The sequence below is a fragment of the Buteo buteo genome, chromosome 5, assembly GCF_964188355.1.
Source record: "Buteo buteo chromosome 5, bButBut1.hap1.1, whole genome shotgun sequence".
NCBI classification, from domain to species: Eukaryota; Metazoa; Chordata; class Aves; order Accipitriformes; family Accipitridae; genus Buteo; species Buteo buteo.
Genome location: NC_134175.1, coordinates 6834117 through 6854107, shown reverse-complemented (window position 1 = coordinate 6854107; position 19991 = coordinate 6834117). Strand labels below are relative to the sequence as shown.

The 19991-nt window shown below is 38.9% G+C and overlaps 1 protein-coding gene across 4 annotated transcripts in view; it reads left to right on the top strand.

The window, feature by feature from the left end:
- DHRS3 (dehydrogenase/reductase 3) overlaps positions 1–19236 on the top strand; it is a 28642-nt gene extending 9406 nt beyond the window's left edge. For 3 of the 4 annotated variants that reach the window (XM_075027480.1, XM_075027479.1, XM_075027481.1), the window contains 5 exons: positions 14473–14616; positions 14915–15034; positions 15795–16033; positions 17035–17160; positions 18414–19236. In XM_075027480.1, the coding sequence (XP_074883581.1) occupies positions 14473–14616; positions 14915–15034; positions 15795–16033; positions 17035–17160; positions 18414–18498 (714 nt within the window). In that variant the 3' untranslated portion in view covers positions 18499–19236. Of the gene's footprint in view, positions 1–10505; positions 11706–14472; positions 14617–14914; positions 15035–15794; positions 16034–17034; positions 17161–18413 lie in introns of those variants that run through there. The other variant, XM_075027482.1, reaches the window with a different exon arrangement.
- The last annotated feature ends 755 nt before the right edge of the window (positions 19237–19991 follow it).

Sequence of the window (19991 nt, the reverse complement as noted above, 5' to 3'; positions counted from 1 at the left end):
GATTTCAGCACCACTCATTTAGCCATTTTTGAGTTTTTTGAAAGGCATCACAGCAATGGAGATTTTAAGGTGGCATCTGAAGAGCAACACTAAAGAGTTTTGGGGTATGTTTACAGAGGTGCAGACTGTGGTAGAAAACACAGAGGTTTTTTTTTAAATTAATGCTGGGAGGTAAGGGCTGCAATAGGAGATCTGATGCTAAATGAAATGTGAACATGGGGATAGCGGCCTTGAAAGTGAATACAGAAACTTAGATCTGGAAAGCTTGAAGATGAGGCAGTGAAATTCAAAATGAGAGTTGACCTGGTCAAAGCAGTAGTCTAGGTATATGATCTTGAGGAGGGGGGTTGGACCAGATGACCTCCAGAGGTCCCGTCCAGCCTCAACCGTTCTGTGATTCTGTGATCTTAGTCTTATTTGTACTAAAGAAAGAAAAAGGCTGCTTTTCTGAATTTCATGGCTGACAAGATGGTTTTGGTCTATGATGTTTCACCTTACTTATCTGAAGTGTTTCATCCCTATTTTATTTGCGTGGTTTCATCACCTACAGTGACTTGTAAATGTGCTGCTGTGTATTTCTGTTGCATTTATGTCATGAGTCTGGCACCAGCTAGGAAAAAGTTGTCTCAGATTTGTAGAACTATTTCCATCTGAAGCACTGATATGTATAGGCAGTTTATACTGCATTACAAAATGAATTAAAGATGCTGTTGAGCTGATGTCTAATTAGTCTGGCACAGCAATTTGCCTTAAGAGTGACCATAAGCCCTGCATACATTTCTAAGCATTCCAACTAAAAAGTTTAGAAGGAATCAAAGATTTATTTAAACCTGTCTTGATAGGGTGATACTATGCAGTGGATAGTAAAAATATGAAGGTGGAACTTAGAAAACTCTGAATAGGCCCTGTATTACATTCCTCAAACAGATCAGCAACATTCAAAGAGAACATACACAAAGTTAGTACATCAAGAACAAGCTGATTTTACATCATACTACCATAGCCAAGACCAGGAACTTAGCCTTATAGTAACCTGAGAGATATGAAGGTATTATAATTTTTCCAAGAAAAGAACTAGGACAAATAGATGATGATGATGAACTCCACAGAAGTAGCCAGTTAATTCTACAGGAACTGTGGGCAGAAGAAAAAAAGACAACATTTCTCTTTATTTCCTTCCCATAAAATTGGACATGTGTTTAGAAATTCTGTATCTTTCCTTCTGGACAGTTTGGAATGTCGGCTAATGATTATTGATTTTGAGTGTTTGTTTTAAAATCCATTAACAAATGTCAGTTAGTTTCTAATGTTCATTTTTCACTTTGATTTCTGGACTGAATTGAAGATGCAAATCTAATACCATTGGTATTGTGTAGGAAAGGGAGACTGAAAAGGAAAAATCCTAAAGACAGAGAACAACAACCTCAGAGCTGACCACCGAGAGAGAACAAACATGGGAATTTTTAAACCTGTGTGCTTATCAGGAATATAAAGCAGAAATTATTAGAGATATCTTTTTAGCTGGGCCCAGACTGTTCTTCAAAGCATCATGTCAACATGCTGAAGAGTCAAACAAGTCAGACCCAGGCACTGCCAGATCCATTGGCTGATAACACTGACGCCAGTAGAAAAGGGTCAAATACATGTTGTTTGACCTTTATCCCAGTGGGGATTAAATTGATTCTAATTAATAGACTTGGGAATAGATGGGTACCTTGGCAGAGTTTGTAACTAATCTAAATTGTTCATCCTATTAGCTTAGCCATAAACTATGCATAATTACAAAAGGACTTTGTGGACAGCCACCCTTATGTTGCCGCCTTCTTAATTACAATTTATTGAATACAGTGCTACAGAGCTTACTTGTTTTGATTAATGTAGGGATTTCTGTTGTCTAACACTGCCTGAGCAAATGTGTCAGTGCTCCACTTACGGCAATAAAATACTGTTTGAAAGCACAAATGCAGCTCTGCTTAAGTCAGTTATACTTTATGTATGTGACTATGTGATAGATCTGGCTCTCAGTATGCAATCAGTGGCAGTTGTACCTCTGAGTACACTTAAGCAACATAAAATTATATATATTTTGAGATGGTATAAAAATGATGCCAGGAAGGATTTAGGGCTGTGATTATCCTGTAGTATGACATATTTTAAGCCAAAAGTTAGAGTCTATGTAAAGGTGGGGTGGCAGTTGGTATGACCTGGCTAATATATTTCATCCCTTATCTAAATGAAACAGCCATTTAAAATAGGTGCAAATGGAGTTCAAGCTTGACTTCTCTTTCGGTCAGTGTTCCTTCTCTCGGTCAGCACAGGTATCAGCTTGCAGCAGCTGTATCGATAGGTAGTATTTGTCTTTTAGATATGTCCTCTTTCCCAGTAAGTCCTGGACTGAAACTACTAGCTAAGTTTCTGTGAGTGCTGACTTGTATCAGAAAGTGAAAACTTCAGACATGGAACAAAATCTTGTTTCATTTTTCTTAGAAGCTTCACTGAGCAGCAAATGTCTCCTGTAGAGCTAGGCCTGTGTTAAGAAATCAGGAGTTACCACTCAAAGAAAGCATGGTATTTTAAGTAAGTATAATTTTTTTTCGGTCTTCTTGCCGTTTGAGTCACAGGATACACCCAAGTTACATTTTCAAGATATTCTCCATGTCTGACGAGTGGACAAACTTGCACCACTTTAACTGAAAGCAGAAATTGTTAGATAATCTTTTAACTGGACCTTAAGAAAAACCTCAAATATACTAGACTTAAAATAAGTTAATGGGAGTGGAAGATGTTGTAGAGGCACTGTGCAGTTCACCTTTCCATGCCCTTAAAAAGAACGGATCAACAATAACAGTGGACAATCAGATATTTTCTACATGAAGATTAAATTAGTGTTTGTCTTAGATCTTTCATTTTAATCTCCTTGCCAGTAGTAAACAGAGACACCTTGTCTCTCTGATCAGTACACTTGCTGCGCAAGACTGGGCTGTGGTAGTTTGGAGAGGGAATGGGAAATCCTGACATCCACTTTCAGCAGCTTGGGTTTATGTTGACTACAAACTCAAATTCCCTGTGCCCTACCTCCTAAAAAAAACCTTACCAGTGAGGACAAAACTCAACTTACTGCCTTAAAGAGAAGAGGTCATGCTTCCAAGTAGAGTATTAAAGACATCCAGCTGGTACAAGTACTTCTTTCCCAAAGTGGTAATAGAACAGGGCTAGCTCTGACCACAGTGAGCTGTCAGAAATGATGTAAGAACATTTCCAAGACTCTTGGGAAACATGGGAGTCCTGTCTCACTGAGCTGAGTTGATTGATTTTGGGTTTTGAGATACGCTGATTGTGCAATGTTGTAGAGTGTTCTTTGTGTTGCTTGTTATTTGATTTTAATCCAGGCCCCTTAGAGACTATTGTCTATGTTGTGTTTATATTTGAATGTGTGCTTTATGGAAGCAAGAGGTTTGCCTCTTTAAAAGCAAAATGTTTAGCCATCAAAGGAGTTTTTCAGGGTTTCATTTCCCTAGATGATGATGTGCAACTGTTGCAGATTGCTTTATGACACCTTTTATGCTGTAAGGACGTGTGTGTAGTATGCACACAGAGGGGGGGTAAGTGTGTGCGTAGTGATCTGGCACCTTGCATCTCCTTTACAGCCTAGAGTTCATCAGTGGGTCAGCCAGCTCCTAATGACATCATTACACTTGTTTACTGCTCACACAGAGGAAGTGCTATGCTGATGGGTTTGACCACTGTTATTATCTTATTTTAGTCCAGCATTTTTGCAAAATCAGAAATTTAGAAAAGCATCTCGCTTCTATAAAGTGATTTTAGTTTCTCTTCCTGACTGAGTTAAAAGGGAAAATAAAAGACAGAAAATTCTTAACCATTGAAATAATATTACAAGAATAGTATTTTATGTTGTCATTGAAATTGTTAGTGCAACTAAATCAGAATGCTGGTTATAGATTGAAAAAAAGGTCCATCTCAAAGGGAGTCATTATAATTGGGATGAACTATTCTGCCATACATGAAGTCAGAATGGCTTCTTTAGTCACTAGAATCAGTAAAACCAGTTAAAATACTTTTGGTTTGTTTTTGACTCACAGATTTAGGCCAAGTCATGTTATTTGTTTCAGGATCTAGGCTTCTAAGTGCGATTTCAGCAATGACAATACATTACATTTTTCCTACTGATGCACATGGAGATGACTGTCAGTCAGCACTCCTGCAGATGATGTCAATCAGTTAAATTGTTTGTGTCTTTTTGTGTACCTATAAATATTTTTCAGTGGAAGTAAAGATTGTTCTACAGTGAATGGGAGTCAACCAAAAATAGGCCTGTTTTATAGGGCTAGATTACACACTCTTCACAGAATTAGTTTACAGATCCCCAGTGCTCTGCAGTCTACTGGTAGGTAGAAAACCCTTATGGCATAGAGCTGTGCTTGTTACTGACTTTGAACATATTAAGGAATTATTGTGCCTCAATATTATATTACTGTCGCCCCTGCTAAGTCTTAGTTACTGACCAGGTTACTTTATATAGTTTATTTTACTGGAAAGTAAAGCTTATCTCATGTTCTGTGATAGCTTAATTGATTTTATGTTCATGTTGAAGTGAACTAACTTCATTTTGCATTGCAGTGGCCTAAAAAGCATGCATGTGATAGGCAATCACATCCAAAGGATGGTAACTTCCAGGGAGCTGTAACTTATTAATATGCTAGAGTTTGATCTGTGGTTGCCTGACCAGTCCCTTTAGTTTAAATAAGTATCATTATAGCAGAATCTGATTAGAATTGCTTTGATCATTTCTGGATAAAAGTAATGATCTTAACTTTTGTTTCTATATTTAGATATCATTTTATTTAACTAGAGCTGTGCTGGTTTTCACATTTTTTTATAGGCAGAGTAGCTACTTCATCTTAACAGTGTATTGAAAAAATCCGTATAATCAGTGAAAGACCCTTTTTAGCCACGCTGTACCCCTTTGGGGGATGCATGCTCTGAGAGTTTACAATCCACCTATTCCCATCCTCCTTCTTTGACTTAATAGGCTGGGAGAGTTAAATATGTCCTGAAAACTGTCATTTGTACAACAGATGAATAGATTTTAGAAATTCTGCCCTGTTGCATAGCAACAGCCACCATTAAAAAATAACGTTTTGAAATGTACATTAAAAGATAAAAAAACAGTTAAGCATTTAAATATTAAAGATTTCTTCTAAGCAGTATCCTTTATTTCTTTGACTAAAATACTTACAAAAAAAGCTCCTTTTGGCAGCTTTTAGATGGTTTTAAAATGGTAGCAGTTCTCTTTTTCTGGAGGCAAAGAAAGGAGGCTTGTAGGGGAGCTTGTCTGGAGCTGTTGCTAGTGTTTAGTTTATATATGAATTTAATGTAGGCTGTTTTAACTCCCAGTACTTCTCCAGCAGCCTCATGGGAGAAATTATTTTTTCAGTCAAGAGCTGCTTCATATTATGCACATGGATGATCTGAAGCATATTTTAGGCCTTTCTGGAGGGTAGTTTATAATGACAGTGTTAGAAACATTATTTATCCTTAGGATTCCATGCCTGTTTTTGTTGCAAGCCTTCTTCCAGTTTAACAAATTTAAACACTTCCCCTAGTCTTCCTTCTCTGTGATGTTCCTACAAGAGCTGGGGTTGTTTGTCTGCCTATGTCTTCCTCTGGCTTGTAAACATTCCTTGTGGCTTTCCTCATTCATCAGAGCTTCTAATACTTTTCCCATTTTGTCCGCCTTATTTTTTGATTCTGCTAAAGTGACAGTACAGCAAAATGCAAAGTCCCTTTGACTAGTAACAGGACTATAATGACGTATCACAGATCTACATAACAATGTGGAGTAAACTTAGTTCCAGTTCACATAGCAGTGATCATAGATTACTGCCAAAGTTCAGAAGCGGTCCAGCATCAGAAGGCTAATTAAGTTACCTTTTGAGTATAGCATCTGATTGATAAAATTGTATTTATTATTTTTCATAGAGCTTGTAGTGGAATTTTATATATTCCCCAAAATAAGTAAAGTGCTGATGAAGTACTCAGTGATTTAGCTTAAAGCAAAACTGAAGATGTTCTGAATTAAAGATGACAATTTTTTACTCTAAACTGGTAATCCAGCATAATTGATACTTTTGTAAACTATACAGGGGTCCTGCCCTAGGAGTCTCTTGAGTGCTGTCTCAAAGGTGGTGGTGATGCAGTGGCCAGCCTTCTCCACTAGAAGTTAAATCTGCTCAGCATTTCAAGATTACGCACTCTGTTACAGAATTAATCCATAAATATAAAGGAAAACTCTAAAAAATAATCCAGTTCTATTGGCACCCCGTTTGTAGTTCTTTAATTCTTCTTTCCAAAAATTTATGTTAGGTCTGATTTTCCCACTTCGTTAGTTAAGAAGTAGCAGACTTTTCAGTAAACTGTTGGTTGAACCAGGCAATTTTAGGAGTTACTTTCACCCACTCAGGTGGTGGAAATAATACTGTGTTGGCTCCATGTTTTTAATTTCACATGGCCCTTACTTCTAACATTAGCCTGTAATCTAACCTTTTGATTGTTTTTAGCTTTACAAAACCAAACACTCTTACCGTTCAGTGTCAACATAACTTTCTGTCACAGTAAATGTTTAACTATGTTACATGAACATTTAACCTGCCACTAATAATGCAGCATTTTGGAAGGAAAATGTGCAAACAGCAAACCTTCAACTATGTTGAACTGCCCTGTTGGACCATGGCATTTCTGTCAAGCAGATCCAGTAATTTCTTTTTTTCCTTTGAAATGTTATTTACTGACTTTCTATCCCTTCATCCTGTCTGCTGTGCTTGCAGTACGAAAGGGCTTTCTGCACCTGCATATTTACCCTCCCCACAATTTCCTGAGATCTCTGTGCACATTTTTATATGAATCTGGATTATAGGGATGGCATGCCAAGCAAGTGGAGGCAGCAGCACACTAGTTATTTTTACAGGGTGGAGTATTATATTTCTGTTGGTAGATATCTACAAAGCCTTACCTCAAATACATAACTTTAAAAAACTTACCCCTCTCCCCATCCCCCAGATATGCCACTTTTTTCTGCTTTGCAGCCTGAGAATTTTATTGCTGGATATTTCTTTGTGTGCTTTGGTTCCCTGGAGCAGAGGCCGGTTCTAACACATGGTGTGGCAGACATTCACCATTAAAAATCTGTCGGTTTTTCCCCCACAAATGCTTCCATGAACCTTTGCAGGGTGACAGCTTGTGGCCACTTGGTGCTTTTGTTGGAACGTGCACTCCATTTGACCCTGTCCCAGCGTTAATAGGATTGTAAAGGCTGACTCCTGCGTGACCTCTTCTTGCAAACAACCCTAACCCTTCCCCTTCCTCAACTGTTCTGTACAACAGAGCTGAAAAGTGTTGCTCCCAAGGCAGTCTGGAGTCGCAGTACATGTTGCAGACGAAAGCAATTGGAAAAACCACTGGAAAAAAGTCAGCATGGGGCCACCTGTCCTTAAATAGTCCTGACTGTGAGAACAGTAGGCATTTGTTCACTTCTTTAGAGGGAGCTGGTCTTAAATGCCTGTATGCAGACAGAAAATTACAGATTTTCTTTCCAAGGAAGGCCTCTATTGAAGAGGAGACAGGTGTTTACATACTTCTCTATGATTTTTTAGGTGCTGCTTTGTTTCCTTCAGAGGAAAAAAGGGGTGATTGGGGTACAAATGGAATTGACTGTGGTTTAGGTGAATAATGTTAATCCCATTGAGTGCTAAGTCAATATATAAAGGAATAAAAGTTCTGACTCTAGACTAAAGGAATGGCAATTCACTCTTTTAGTCTCCTTCTGAAGTTGCTTTAGACCTAACTTTTAGTCTCATAACTGTTTATTACTCCTGGCCTTAACTCAAACCAGTTTATAATGAAGTCTGTGTTTGTGTTTACCATGGTGGCAGGACTAAATTTAAATTAAATTCCTACAGTCTAATGTCTTTATAACTTCGGAATACTAATCTAGAAAAGCTTGTGTGTAAAATAGGTAAATGGGCTTACTCTCTTGATTCCCCCATTATACCCATCCCTTGCAGCTTTGCTATTCGCTTTCCACTGTGGGAATTGAGAGGATTTTGCCACTGGCCTGCTTTGTTTGCTTACTTTTATATAAGTGTCACTAAGGGGCTGGGTTAAGTATTTTGACCTACTTCAGGCATCAAAAGGTTCTTTTTTCCTTTCTAACGCAAAGATTGCCTTTTCACACTGAACGGCCACACCTTTCACTCTTCCAGTAATCTGTCTTTAGCATGCCTCTCCCATGAAGAACTCCTGAAAGAACTTGTCTGACTTTGCCCTGGGGGCAAGAGAGGGGAAGGGGTGGAGCAGAAAACCCTTATGCCATTGACAAGCAAAATACATGAACACTTTTGAGGCTGTAGGATTTAGCCTGCTGTTCTCATGATATGCAAAACTGTGCCAGGATTATGGGATACACTGGAATGTGTTTCTTCGGAGGACCAACTGTTAGTGCTACCAGGCTTTGTAAATATATGGGGATAAGACTGACATACTTCAGTGGATTATCTACACTTTGTACTTCCTAAAAGTATGCAGAAACTTTCAGTATTGGGTGCAGAAAGGCTTTCTCTGTTTGAACAAAGGTAGCAGTCTGTGCAATTACAGATGCCAACTCAAACAGAGCAACTTTTGTTTCACTGGACTAGGAAGGAGGTTGAAAGGGGGAATGAAATGTGTTGACCTACCAACTACTTCCTATCTCTGCTGATCTGTGGTGAGGAGTTGTGGTTGATTTGTGGAGGCAGCAATAATGAGATCTGGCAGGAAGGGCACTTTCCTGTCTCTCTGCAACACTTTAATCTTTCAGTATCTTCGAATTGATACAGAGAATTGCTTCCTGAATCGTAAAGTGCAGAAACTTTTGGAATGGAAGTTGTATGTAAGCTAATCACAATGTGTGTTGTCGTGGTGGAAAAGACTAAGAGTGAGCAAGTCTGTACTAAAATACAACTCAGATAATCCAAGGGGAGTGTCAAGAAATGGCACATGTTCAGTCTCGGGAAAGCTTTTGTTGTGGGACACCTTTCCAGTACTGGTCTAGTTCACTGGAGGGATAAAGTCTAGCACAGCAGGTTTGCTGAAGATATAGTGCCAGACTAATTGAGGATGTAAAGTGGCAACATTCCTTTGCTGCTCTTCTTGAATTGTGCTAGCAATAAAATCGGGCCAAACAAGTTAAATAGCCTTGTAAATGATGTAAAATTAGCTCTAACCTCATCTCCTGCACCAGTAATATACCTAGGACTCTGGAAGCATAGCTCATGTGTGTATATTCTGGTAGATAGCAGCTTCAATCTAAACCAGTTTATATAAATTAGTGGCTTTATCTGATTTTGTGGTGGTCAAAAGCCTAACTCTTACTCACTTGTGTTACGGTGAAAATCAGGATTTAAACCTGCAGGCAGGTTTGGGGCTTTTGGCAAGTAGCCAGTGCAGGCCTCTATTAGAAAGTCTTGCCTTAGTGCAACAGCAGCTAAAACCTTCCTTTTGACTCCCCTCCGACCTCAGGGCATGTCTCATTAGCAGATTAAGTCCGGAGTTAAATGAGTCCTCTGGGAGTGGAGGATGCAGCGTTTACTGAGCCTGCCACTCTAGCTGAAATGATTTTCCTGAGGCCAGATAAGGAGTTCTGTGACTTGCCAGAGGGGAGAAGATCTAGAGATACGGTTTGTTTTGCAAAAATCTGCTCATGAATAAATCCTGGGAAAATCTGCACTAAGCTGTGATGTCACAGCCCTTGCCTACTGTAAAGTTAATTAAGAGGAGGGCGTGCAAAGTTCCTCTGTCATCATAAATCTAGTCTTTCATATGTCCCATGGTAGGAAGACTCCTACCCTGCTGCTGCCGGGCTCTCCCCTCCTCTCGCTAGCCGCCTGGAGCATCAACGATTGCTTTAACATTCCACCTGCCTCCCTGACTGCCAACCACTGGGGTCACCCAGAGGTAACCACAGGGCAGGAAGCCTCCAGGAGCGGGCTTGCCACAGCGGGGATTAACCGCCTCACTGGGCTGTTGCCCTCGACAATTTTCTGGTCAGTAACTTTTTGAAAGGAGAGCGTGTCTAGTGCAGTAGGGAGGGACAGGCAGGAGAGGATGACGAGAGATGAAGGGGGAGAAGAAATAGGGGCTGGATTCTTTCCAGGACGGAAAACTGTCTGTCCAAGAACTTATGCAAAACGCAAATTAAATATTCCTCTGTCCACCATTAAATTACCGTGAATGGGTGGCTGTGCAACATCCTGACAGGCTGTGTAATAAGGAACGCCGTGTCTCTTTTCTCCTTTATTCCTCTGCATTTTCCTCTGTCCCAGACAGGAACTTCTGTGTCTGTAAAAGTCATTCTTCCAGTACTTAGCCTCCAGTTGGGACACACTTATTGCCAATTTAGAATTAAACTTAAAAAGGAAAGGGGACACAGACCAGACTCTGAGGCCCATGTCTACCTTTTGAAAGTTGTGCTTCCTAATTAAATAGACCATATCTTAACCTGCAGATCTAGACTCCTTACAAATGCAGAGCTCTCAAATCCTAACTAGGGTGTGAGAAAGCTAAATGACAAAGTTAAATGATGCCTTTCTTGATGTTGACTAGGCGAAGAACAAAATGAGAGTTCCTTACATGCTTGTTTGCATATAAAGGGAAGTGAAGTGCCAACTGCATAGCTTTAGACTAACTGGAGCTTAGGGGGCATCAGCAAAACACAGGCCCAGGCCCACAATCGTTGATCAGTTCAACAGTGCGCAAAATTTTTTGTTCAGGAGCATCGAGAACATGCATGATTATCCCTGACTCTTAAGCTCTCTAGTTGAATGGTTTAGTGAGAATGTTATAAATAACACAACCTTATAAGTGCCAAGCAGCAAATTGTCAAATCGCAGATTTTGCAGAAGGAGGTGAATTCAGGAGAGCAGAGGACTGATGCGTAGGTTTGTAGGAAATCTCAGGAGGCAATAGTAGAGTAAGGACCTAGAAAAACATTGGTGAAACTGCTGCAAGCAAGAAGAGAGAAGTATTGCCTACACAGAAACACAAAGCCAAAGCCGTCTGTAAAGACAGAGTTCAGGAGCAACAGAAGCCTCAACTATGAGGCTAATGCAGCAACTAAAAGTCTTGTCTCTTTGTAAGATCTGATATCCTAGGAGGCCAGAGGGAAGCCCGTGCCAATTTAATTTGGCCAGATGCAAGAGAGAAATTGAAAGTCTCATATGATCTTGTAGGAGCAGTCAAGCTTGAATTTGGACCAAAAGCATGTTGTATTGAGTTTTGAGTTTTATCCATCTGTAAAAAGTAGCAGAAATGATGGCAGGAAACCTCACTTCCCACTGTGTCGTTAGGGAACTTTCACCTCTCACAAAAGAATGGTCTTTTATTTACTGCTTTTCTCTTACCCAGGCTGAAGCCTTCACCTGAGTGTGAACAGTATCAAGGACGTGAAAACTTCCCATGGAAAAAAATCAGTACTGAAGTTAATGCTGTCAGCAGGATAACCAGCAAATTCTGTCTTCCCCAGATGGCCCAGATTTTAATGGGGTCACCTTGCAAGACTTGCCTGTAGGATATTAAAGGTCCCAAAGTAACTGTTGGGGCATAAAAAACGTTATGTCCAAGAGTTGCATCACAGACAGATGTTCCTTTGACAGGTCGTCCTTTGCTTAACTATTCTTCCATGTATATTTCCTGACATTCAATGCATCAGTGGCAACTCTTGGGAATAGGAGTTGGATGAGTTGCCCAGTTGAGTATGGATGTTTGAAACAGATTAAAGTGAAGGGTGGGGGATCTACTTTTTATTTTGCAATAGCAGTGTGAAACCCTGGAGTGCTAGGTATGTGAGGTCAGTCTCTTGCCTTACTCCCCTTGTCTGACACCTTATTTCTCTTTCTCTCCTCTTCCTCTCCTACCTTCCCTCACTCTTCAACTTGTCAGTTAATTTTTTAGTGTCTGCATTAGACTGATCCAATCCTCCTAAGAGGTTGAAGTTCACACTGATACAAAGTCTGCGGGCATCAAACTTGATGCTTACAGTTGACATTTTGTAGTGTTTTTTTCTCCCCTATCCACAGAGATGTAGGTTGTGAAAGAGGGAGCAAGTAAGTGTGTGTGCTTATAGTTGAACGGTATTTTGTAAATATTTCCTGAAAGCTTGTGAAATTTCTCACATGTTCTTGATTTCCCTTCAAGTCTGCAGAGTAGGCATAAGAAATATCATCCAGTCTAGCTCTGAGTTCAGAAGCGAGTAAATAGCCATCAGTTTTACAAGCTTTGTGTAGATGCCAAAGCCCGATGGCCAAGGGTGATATGCTGAGACTTTTGAAGACAGACCAATACATAAGCCGCATTTTTAACCATATGCTTTCTTACAGTTTTTAGGTCTGGTCACAGATTTTCCTTGAAAATTACTTCCCCTGAGATAAGATTTCCCATGAAATGGCTCTGGCATATTTATACATGCTCTGAAGTTTCTGGTTAACCAACTCATTAGTCCTTTGGTGATTTTGAGAATATAAGTCTGTCAGTCTGTGTGTGTTTATGTTCACAGATGTGCCAATGATTTATAAATGGGATTAATTGTAAATTTAACTCATTTAGGAAATGGTTGAGGACCCAGGTACTTCTGTATTTTAGCCTTGCTTAGTTGCACTGGAAGAGCTGTTTGACCCTGCCAGAGATTAGTTTTAGTACCAGTTATGAGATAAGCTTAACTACTTCTTAAATATAAGCATGTTAAAGCTCTCTGCAAGGGATTTGTTGTGGGGAGGGAATACAGCAGCTCTTAAATTTTTATGTTTATCTTGCTGTTACTAAGTTAATTGAGTGATATAATTTAGACCTTTTTTTCCTGTTCTTTCAACTTTTGGAAAACTCAAAGATTATTAAATCTTTGAAGTTTAAGTGTGCTTATTTTTAACCATTAAAAAATCACTATACCAGTCAGATTCATACTCAGTATACGGTGGTATGGCAAGCAACTGTAATCCTGGATCACAAGTGATAAGGCCGCTGCTTGGAAATAGCACCGTTCTGAGAGCAACAAAGCTGTTTCCATTTTCAAAGCCCATTTTCCCAGTCCCCTGATCAGAGTAAACCTGCATTTGACTATGTGAATGTCCTCATTTATTTTTTAGTACTAAATAGTAATTTTGCATTTTCAGTGCTCACAATTGCAATTGTGAGCAGTAGCAACCTTTTCTCCTTTCTCTTTTGGATCTTGCTGTTTGACTCACAGAGCAGTCAGCTGATTTCAGTAACATACTCCATTCAGTAATTTATTTTTTGCAGAATGACAAGGAACTCACCATTCATAACATGATGAATGCTGAGAAGACTTAGCTTGAAGAGCAAAAAGGATAGATTGATTCATATATAGATGTCTTAGGTAACAGAGAGATTAAATTATATTCCTTCCAGTAGCCTTAAAAGAAATAGAAAATAAGGTTATATACTAGGAAAAAGATATTTTTATTTAATCTGTTTAGCTGTAGATTAATTTTTGAAAGACAGTGGTGGAAGCACCCATTTCATATTTGAGACAAATATTGTTGGCTTACTAGGAAGAATCATACTGGATAAAGCCCCACAATGAAAGTTAATGAACCTGGTAACTTTACAACTTATTTCTATTTCTGACCTCCATGATGGTGTAGAAATACAGATAGGGTTGCGCTGGTTATGTCTTCGTTATATATCAAATCCATGCTCTATGATTTGAACGTTTTGTTTCCATGGAAATTCAGAATTATTCTTTGTACAAGAACTATTGTATCATTTTTACTGTGTTAAATGAGAGTGGCAAGTGAAATCTTGCATATAGTAGTTGCAAAATAAATTCTTGCTTGAAATTTCTCACATTAAATGTCTGTATTAGGATGAAGCATTTGTTTGAAATGCACATAGGACACCAGCCTGCAAACAGCATTGCAAATAGTTACATATGATATGCTGAAAAAAAATGTTTTACTGCAGAGCAGATACTATCTCCAAATACAGAACAAGAAGTAGATAACATACCAGATATACAGGAAGGTCTGTGATTTTAGAATAAATTTATCTTTCTCTGTGTGTGTGTATAGCAAAAGCAGGGATAGATTTGAAATTTAATGAAACAAGTGTTTCATATATTTGTCATGTTAGGCTAAAGATCTGATTTTTTTGTGTTAGCTATTGTGTTGCTTGTAAAGAACCTGTAAAGAGAGTATCAGCAGTGGGATACAGCTACCACCATGATACTCAAGTCCCATCCTCATGTAATAGAAAATCATTGTTAGTTTTAAATGAAACAATGCAACAGGGCTGGCAGTGAAAACACATCAAAGATATTCATCAAATTGTTGAAGTTAGAAGCATGTTTTAATTATTTTAGATTTGAAGCAGAAGTGGTTTGACTCTAACAAAAGTTTCTTGCTGCAGATCATCCTGTGGGGTCGAACTGAGAAATGCCTGAAGGAGACCACAGAGGAAATCAGGATGATGGGGACGGAATGCTATTATTTCATTTGTGATGTAGGAAATCGAGAGGAGGTCTATCAGCAAGCCAAAGCTGTGAGGGAAAAGGTTAGTGTCTGTGGAAACACTGTTTGTGGGCAGAATTTAGCAACGGCTCATATTTGATGAGAAAAAAACTATATTGGCAAATTGGGAAAAAAGAAGGGTGACCATCCAGATTATGTTGTAAAAAGCCTAGCTACCTGTTTTAAGTGATCTGGGAGGATTACAAGGCCTATAGGCAAAAATGTCTAAAGCTATGAAAATAATAATGTATTTAGGCAATAATAGATATTCAGATACAGTGGTGACTGCTGATTTGTGAGGAGAGATACTAGTAGTAACAAGTAATTTGCTTTTTTTGCAGGTGGGTGATATCACTATCCTGGTGAACAATGCTGCTGTGGTCCATGGTAAGAGTCTGATGGACAGCGATGATGATGCACTGCTCAAATCACAACACATAAACACCCTGGGACAGTTCTGGGTAAGAGAAGCTCTTGTACCACATGTATTCAGAATTGGAAATGAGAGTGACAGATTACAGCCAGTAAACACTTGGGTGCTAGTAGGTCCTTCTACATGATGCTTGGTAAAATCAGTCTGACATGAAAAGGAGGCAGAAAAAACAATGTGAGGGGCAAAGGCCAGAGGAAGGAAGTCTAAAAAAATCTCATTTTTCCAGTAGTAACACAGTATTTGATGCTCTTGTATCCCTATTCTGTGATTTCCAGTAAAACACTTGATTTCTTTTGAGAAAGCCTGAGCTCACAGAGGATAGTTTTTTGTACAGTGATGTGTATGGAACATCAGAGGAGCATGAGACCACCTTACTCAGGAAAGGAAGCTAGTGTGAAACTCATTCCATTTTGAATTAGATAATAGTAATAAAAAAAGAACTTCTTGTGATTTTATCACTTTGTTGAACTTTATCCGCTTCATGGTTAAGAACATACAAAGCATTCTGTTCATGGCCTTTATCCATGGGTACTGCTTACTTATGTGCTAGGAAAGATTTTGTTTTGTTTTTACACAAAAAGTAGAAACTTTTTTTTTCTGGCCTGTTTAGAATCTTTCAGAAAATAACAAAGCAACAAGGTACTCTCCCATTTCTTTCCTTGCATAATGAATAGCACAGTTTGGCTTGTTGTCTCTGCGTCACCTTATTTTTTTCAGTTACTATTGTTTTTGCTATATCTCTGCTGAGCAAACTTTTTTTTTTTTTTTTTAACTCTGTTGTTCTTCAGACCACCAAAGCATTCCTGCCAAGGATGCTGGAGTTGCAGAATGGACACATTGTTTGCCTGAACTCTGTCCTGGCCTTGTCAGCCATCCCTGGTGCCATTGACTATTGCACCTCCAAAGCCTCGTCCTTTGCCTTTATGGAGAGCCTGACCTTGGGGCTGCTAGACTGTCCTGGAGTGAATGCCACAACAGTCCTGCCCTTCCACACGAGCACAGAGATGTTTCAGGGCATGAGAATCAGGTCAGTCCAGGGGAACTAGAATAAAGCATCTCATTTTAAATGAATCATCAGAATACACTCCTAATTAATGCTTCATTTAGTTAAGAGAATTTGATGTCTCATTTGGCTGCCTGGGAACAGAAGGTCACTCTAGGCCACCTGGGACTCATCAGACTGGTTCCCTCACTTTGCTGGCATATTCATACAGCCTGCCTGTACTGAGACATTTGCTTCTACAGAGAAAACTGAAAGCTATTTTTTCCCTGACTGTATTTGGGCCATATGCAGCCACCAGAGAGGGAGGGGAGGCAATCTAAAAATTGAGGTCATTCAAAAGGAGCAGTCTATAAATTACTTGAGAATTAACAGTACAAATTCCTTCTTTATTTGTTGCAATACTTAATTTTTTCCCACTGAAAGGAATGACAGCCAGTTACAGAAGTAAAGCTACCAGTACCTCCTTTTTGCCTCTGTCTAAGAGAACAAGCTAAATTCAAAGACTAATGGCTGATGAAATTAATCTTTTACAATGGACTAAATAACCTATTAATATAGTTTGTGCTCTCTTAGTCAAGAAAATATGCAGTGTGAAGCTATTGCTGGAGCTGGGAAAAGCCTTATGTTTGATATTAAAAGCAGTGGGGGAAAATACTTGTCTTTCACCTGTCAAGAATTTGACTCAAGCAAAGAGCAACAGAGAGGAAGAAGAAAAACACCAACACTGGAAAAGACAGCATTTTGGTATTGGTTTGCATACAGTTTAAGAAAATCCCTCAAAGGAGGTTCTGAATACACTCTGCCACTTCCCCCTAAAGGCACCAACATGTACATTCTTAACCATTTAGCTAACCCAATAGTACTAGTTGGAACTGGGCTTTCTGCTTCTTCCAGCCTGCTTTGAGGCATGTTTGAATGCCAGTAACCAGTGATAGCTTAGTGAGTAACAGGACTTGGACAGTGATATCTTAAAGAAGGAGTTTGGTTAACAAATAATTATCTTATTTTTTACTTTATTTATTCAGGTTCCCTAATCTTTTTCCTCCTCTCAAGCCAGAGACAGTGGCTAGGAGGACCGTAGAAGCTGTTCAGATGAATCAAGCCTTCCTGCTCCTTCCATGGACAATGCATGTTCTTGTCATCCTAAAAAGGTAAGTATTTCCTTTGCCCAGCAATAGCCTAGCCAGTTAGGCAAGACTGGTTTACAGTACTCTGTGTCTGACCACCAAGGCGAACCTCAGTTTGACTGTAACCCGATATCCAAGATCAGATTGGTTCATTCCTTCCCCTGAAAGACAGTCATAGAAGCAACAGGGAGAAAGCTTTCTGAGATTACCTTTGTAGATGTTTTCCCTGGGTATAACCCCTTTATGAAACCAGTTTCACTCCCAAAATTTGGATTCCTGAGGTCTGAACTGGTATTTGTATCTACAAAATTTCTTAACAATTAACATATGCGTGTAGTTGATTTTGATTTAGTACTCTTTGGACTCCGGGCTTTGTGTTATAAAGGATTACTGTACAATAAGGTATCACAGCTGTATTTAGAGAGCATTGCTTGTGTTAAAGCAATGAAACTATTAAAAAAATATTTTTGCGTATGATTAGGACAGGAATTTTGAAGTCCCTAAGAAAAGAAAGTCATAACTTCATATCCTGAAACAACTAAAGAGAAAGGACATTTGAAATTGTGTTTCCATGAGAGTTTGCACTAAAGCCTTTGGAAAACCTACTTCAGTCAAGTACTGAAATAAGGCCATGAGATTTCTGTGGAAAATAATTATAATATTGCATTTTGAACAAGAAAAAATAGTTCACAATAAATGCTTCACTCTGTATGTAAAATTTGGGATGCTCTCAAAAGTTCCCAGAAATTCTACAGACTGAAAAAGGGCTGTTCTCCTTCTGTGTTGTAAGAATTAATAATTAATAAGAATTAATAATTAATAAGAATTAATTGTAAGAATTAATAATTTATTTTCCATTACAGTAGCTGTCAGGAAATTGATCTATATCCATACCTTATGATAAGGAGGCCACATGCCTAGCACAAATACATGGCAAGTTAACCAGAGAACTCAGTTTGTGTATTTCAGAGTACAAGATTCTGCACAATATTTGGGAGGAATAAACCGAGATGGTATCTTCTAAGTTACAGTTTTTACAGACCTTTTTGGATAAATATTTCTGTAGAGAAAGAATGACTTGATATAACTTTCTTCTTTTAGGCCTACTCAAAGCAGGATACTGACACATATTTTGTCTGTGCACTCTCACTAGACGATTTTGGAGAATATGTATACTTACGTATGTGTGTACATAAACGCATATTTACACATCCTCTTATTAGAATAGACTAAGAGGTTTGTCTGGTCTGCTTACTTTCTTTCTGCTTCTCCTGCAGCATTCTCCCTCAGGCAGCACTTGAAGAAATCCACAAGTTTTCTGGAAGCTACACTTGCATGAACACTTTTAAAGGACGAACATAGACTTGATGATGGTGCAAGGACTATTCTTCAGTGAAACCAACACAAGCATGAAAATCCTGACAAGACTGTGAATCAGCAGGCTTGGCCTTTAGCCTGTTCATGTGACTTGCACTGCTCTGAGGCAACACATTTCTTGCAGGTCATATCCATAGTAACATGACCTTTGCACAGGATTGAATGACTAGACTATGGACTCTTGGAAAGAAAAACAAAAAGTGTGAAATGTTTATATGATGTTTAATTCTTTAGAGTTCAATTGTTAAATCTACTCATAGTTCTAAGATGTAATTTTTGTTTCTAAAGTGTCTGTAGGCTGTTTCAGCTGAGAGGCAACACATCACACCCCATACTTGCTTTATCCCCTCTCTTCAGAGGAATGCAATTACAAACTGCTACTGGTTTCATTTCATCTTTTTGAATGGGGAACTCAACAAATACTTTGAAGAACTAAAAGTTATGGACATTTAATGGAAGCTTCCTTCCCTTTCTTCACTTTACATCCCTTGATGAAGCTACTCCCAACTCACATCAGGGAAGGAGCAACTGTGGAGCAGTGTTTTCCTTGTTAAAGGCCACCCAGGACTTCTGTCTGGAAGGACTGTGCTAGGCCCAAGAAAGCTGTCTTACTTCACCTGTGAAGTCTGGAGAGGAATGCTCAGTCAGAAGAGCAGACAGTTTGAATAGTGGAAGATTGTTTCTGTCACTGAACTCATATATGAAATTTAATTGTCTTTCTGAGTATTTTTGTTCATTTATGATAAAATATATATATATATTTTTAGCATTAATCCCAGATTGCCACGCATGTAGGCAGCATCACACTGGGGATGAACTAAATCTAGAACTAAAACTAGAGCCTGTTTGTACAAACATACATTCACTGACATAATCCATGCAGAGAAAATCCATTGTATCTATCTGCACAGTGAAGTGGAATAATGCTCTAAAAATAGAAGACACATTACTGTAGTGCTCATGAAATGTGAAGTTTGGAAGCACAGTTAGCAAAGACCTGATTAAATGCACATTGAATTCAACTGGGGATACACCCATTGTTTTTTAGGGGCATTGAATCAGGCACTCATCAGCCAAAAGTGATAAATACTGCTTGGACTGAAATGCCAGAAGCAGCTAGACATTATTTATTTTTGTAATGATATACTCTCTTTGACAGCCTAGTAAGAGCAACACTGCATTCCTATGCCAGATGCAGTGTGCAGCACTAGGCATAGTAATGTAGTTGAAACATATTGGAACACTACTAAAAGAGGAATTAATATAATTGCAATACAGGAAAGTAGCAAGCCTAACTGAAGAACACCTCCTGAATGAAGCGCCTCAAGGAAGGCCATGTGGTTAAAGTAAAGGAGTGAATTTAGGGCTTCTGACTTGAATTTCGAGCTTTTCCATAGATGTCCTGTGTGACCTGGGGCAAACTGCATAATTTCAAGGTGCACCCTGACCTGCAAAGCAGATATTTCTAGTGTTTCCCT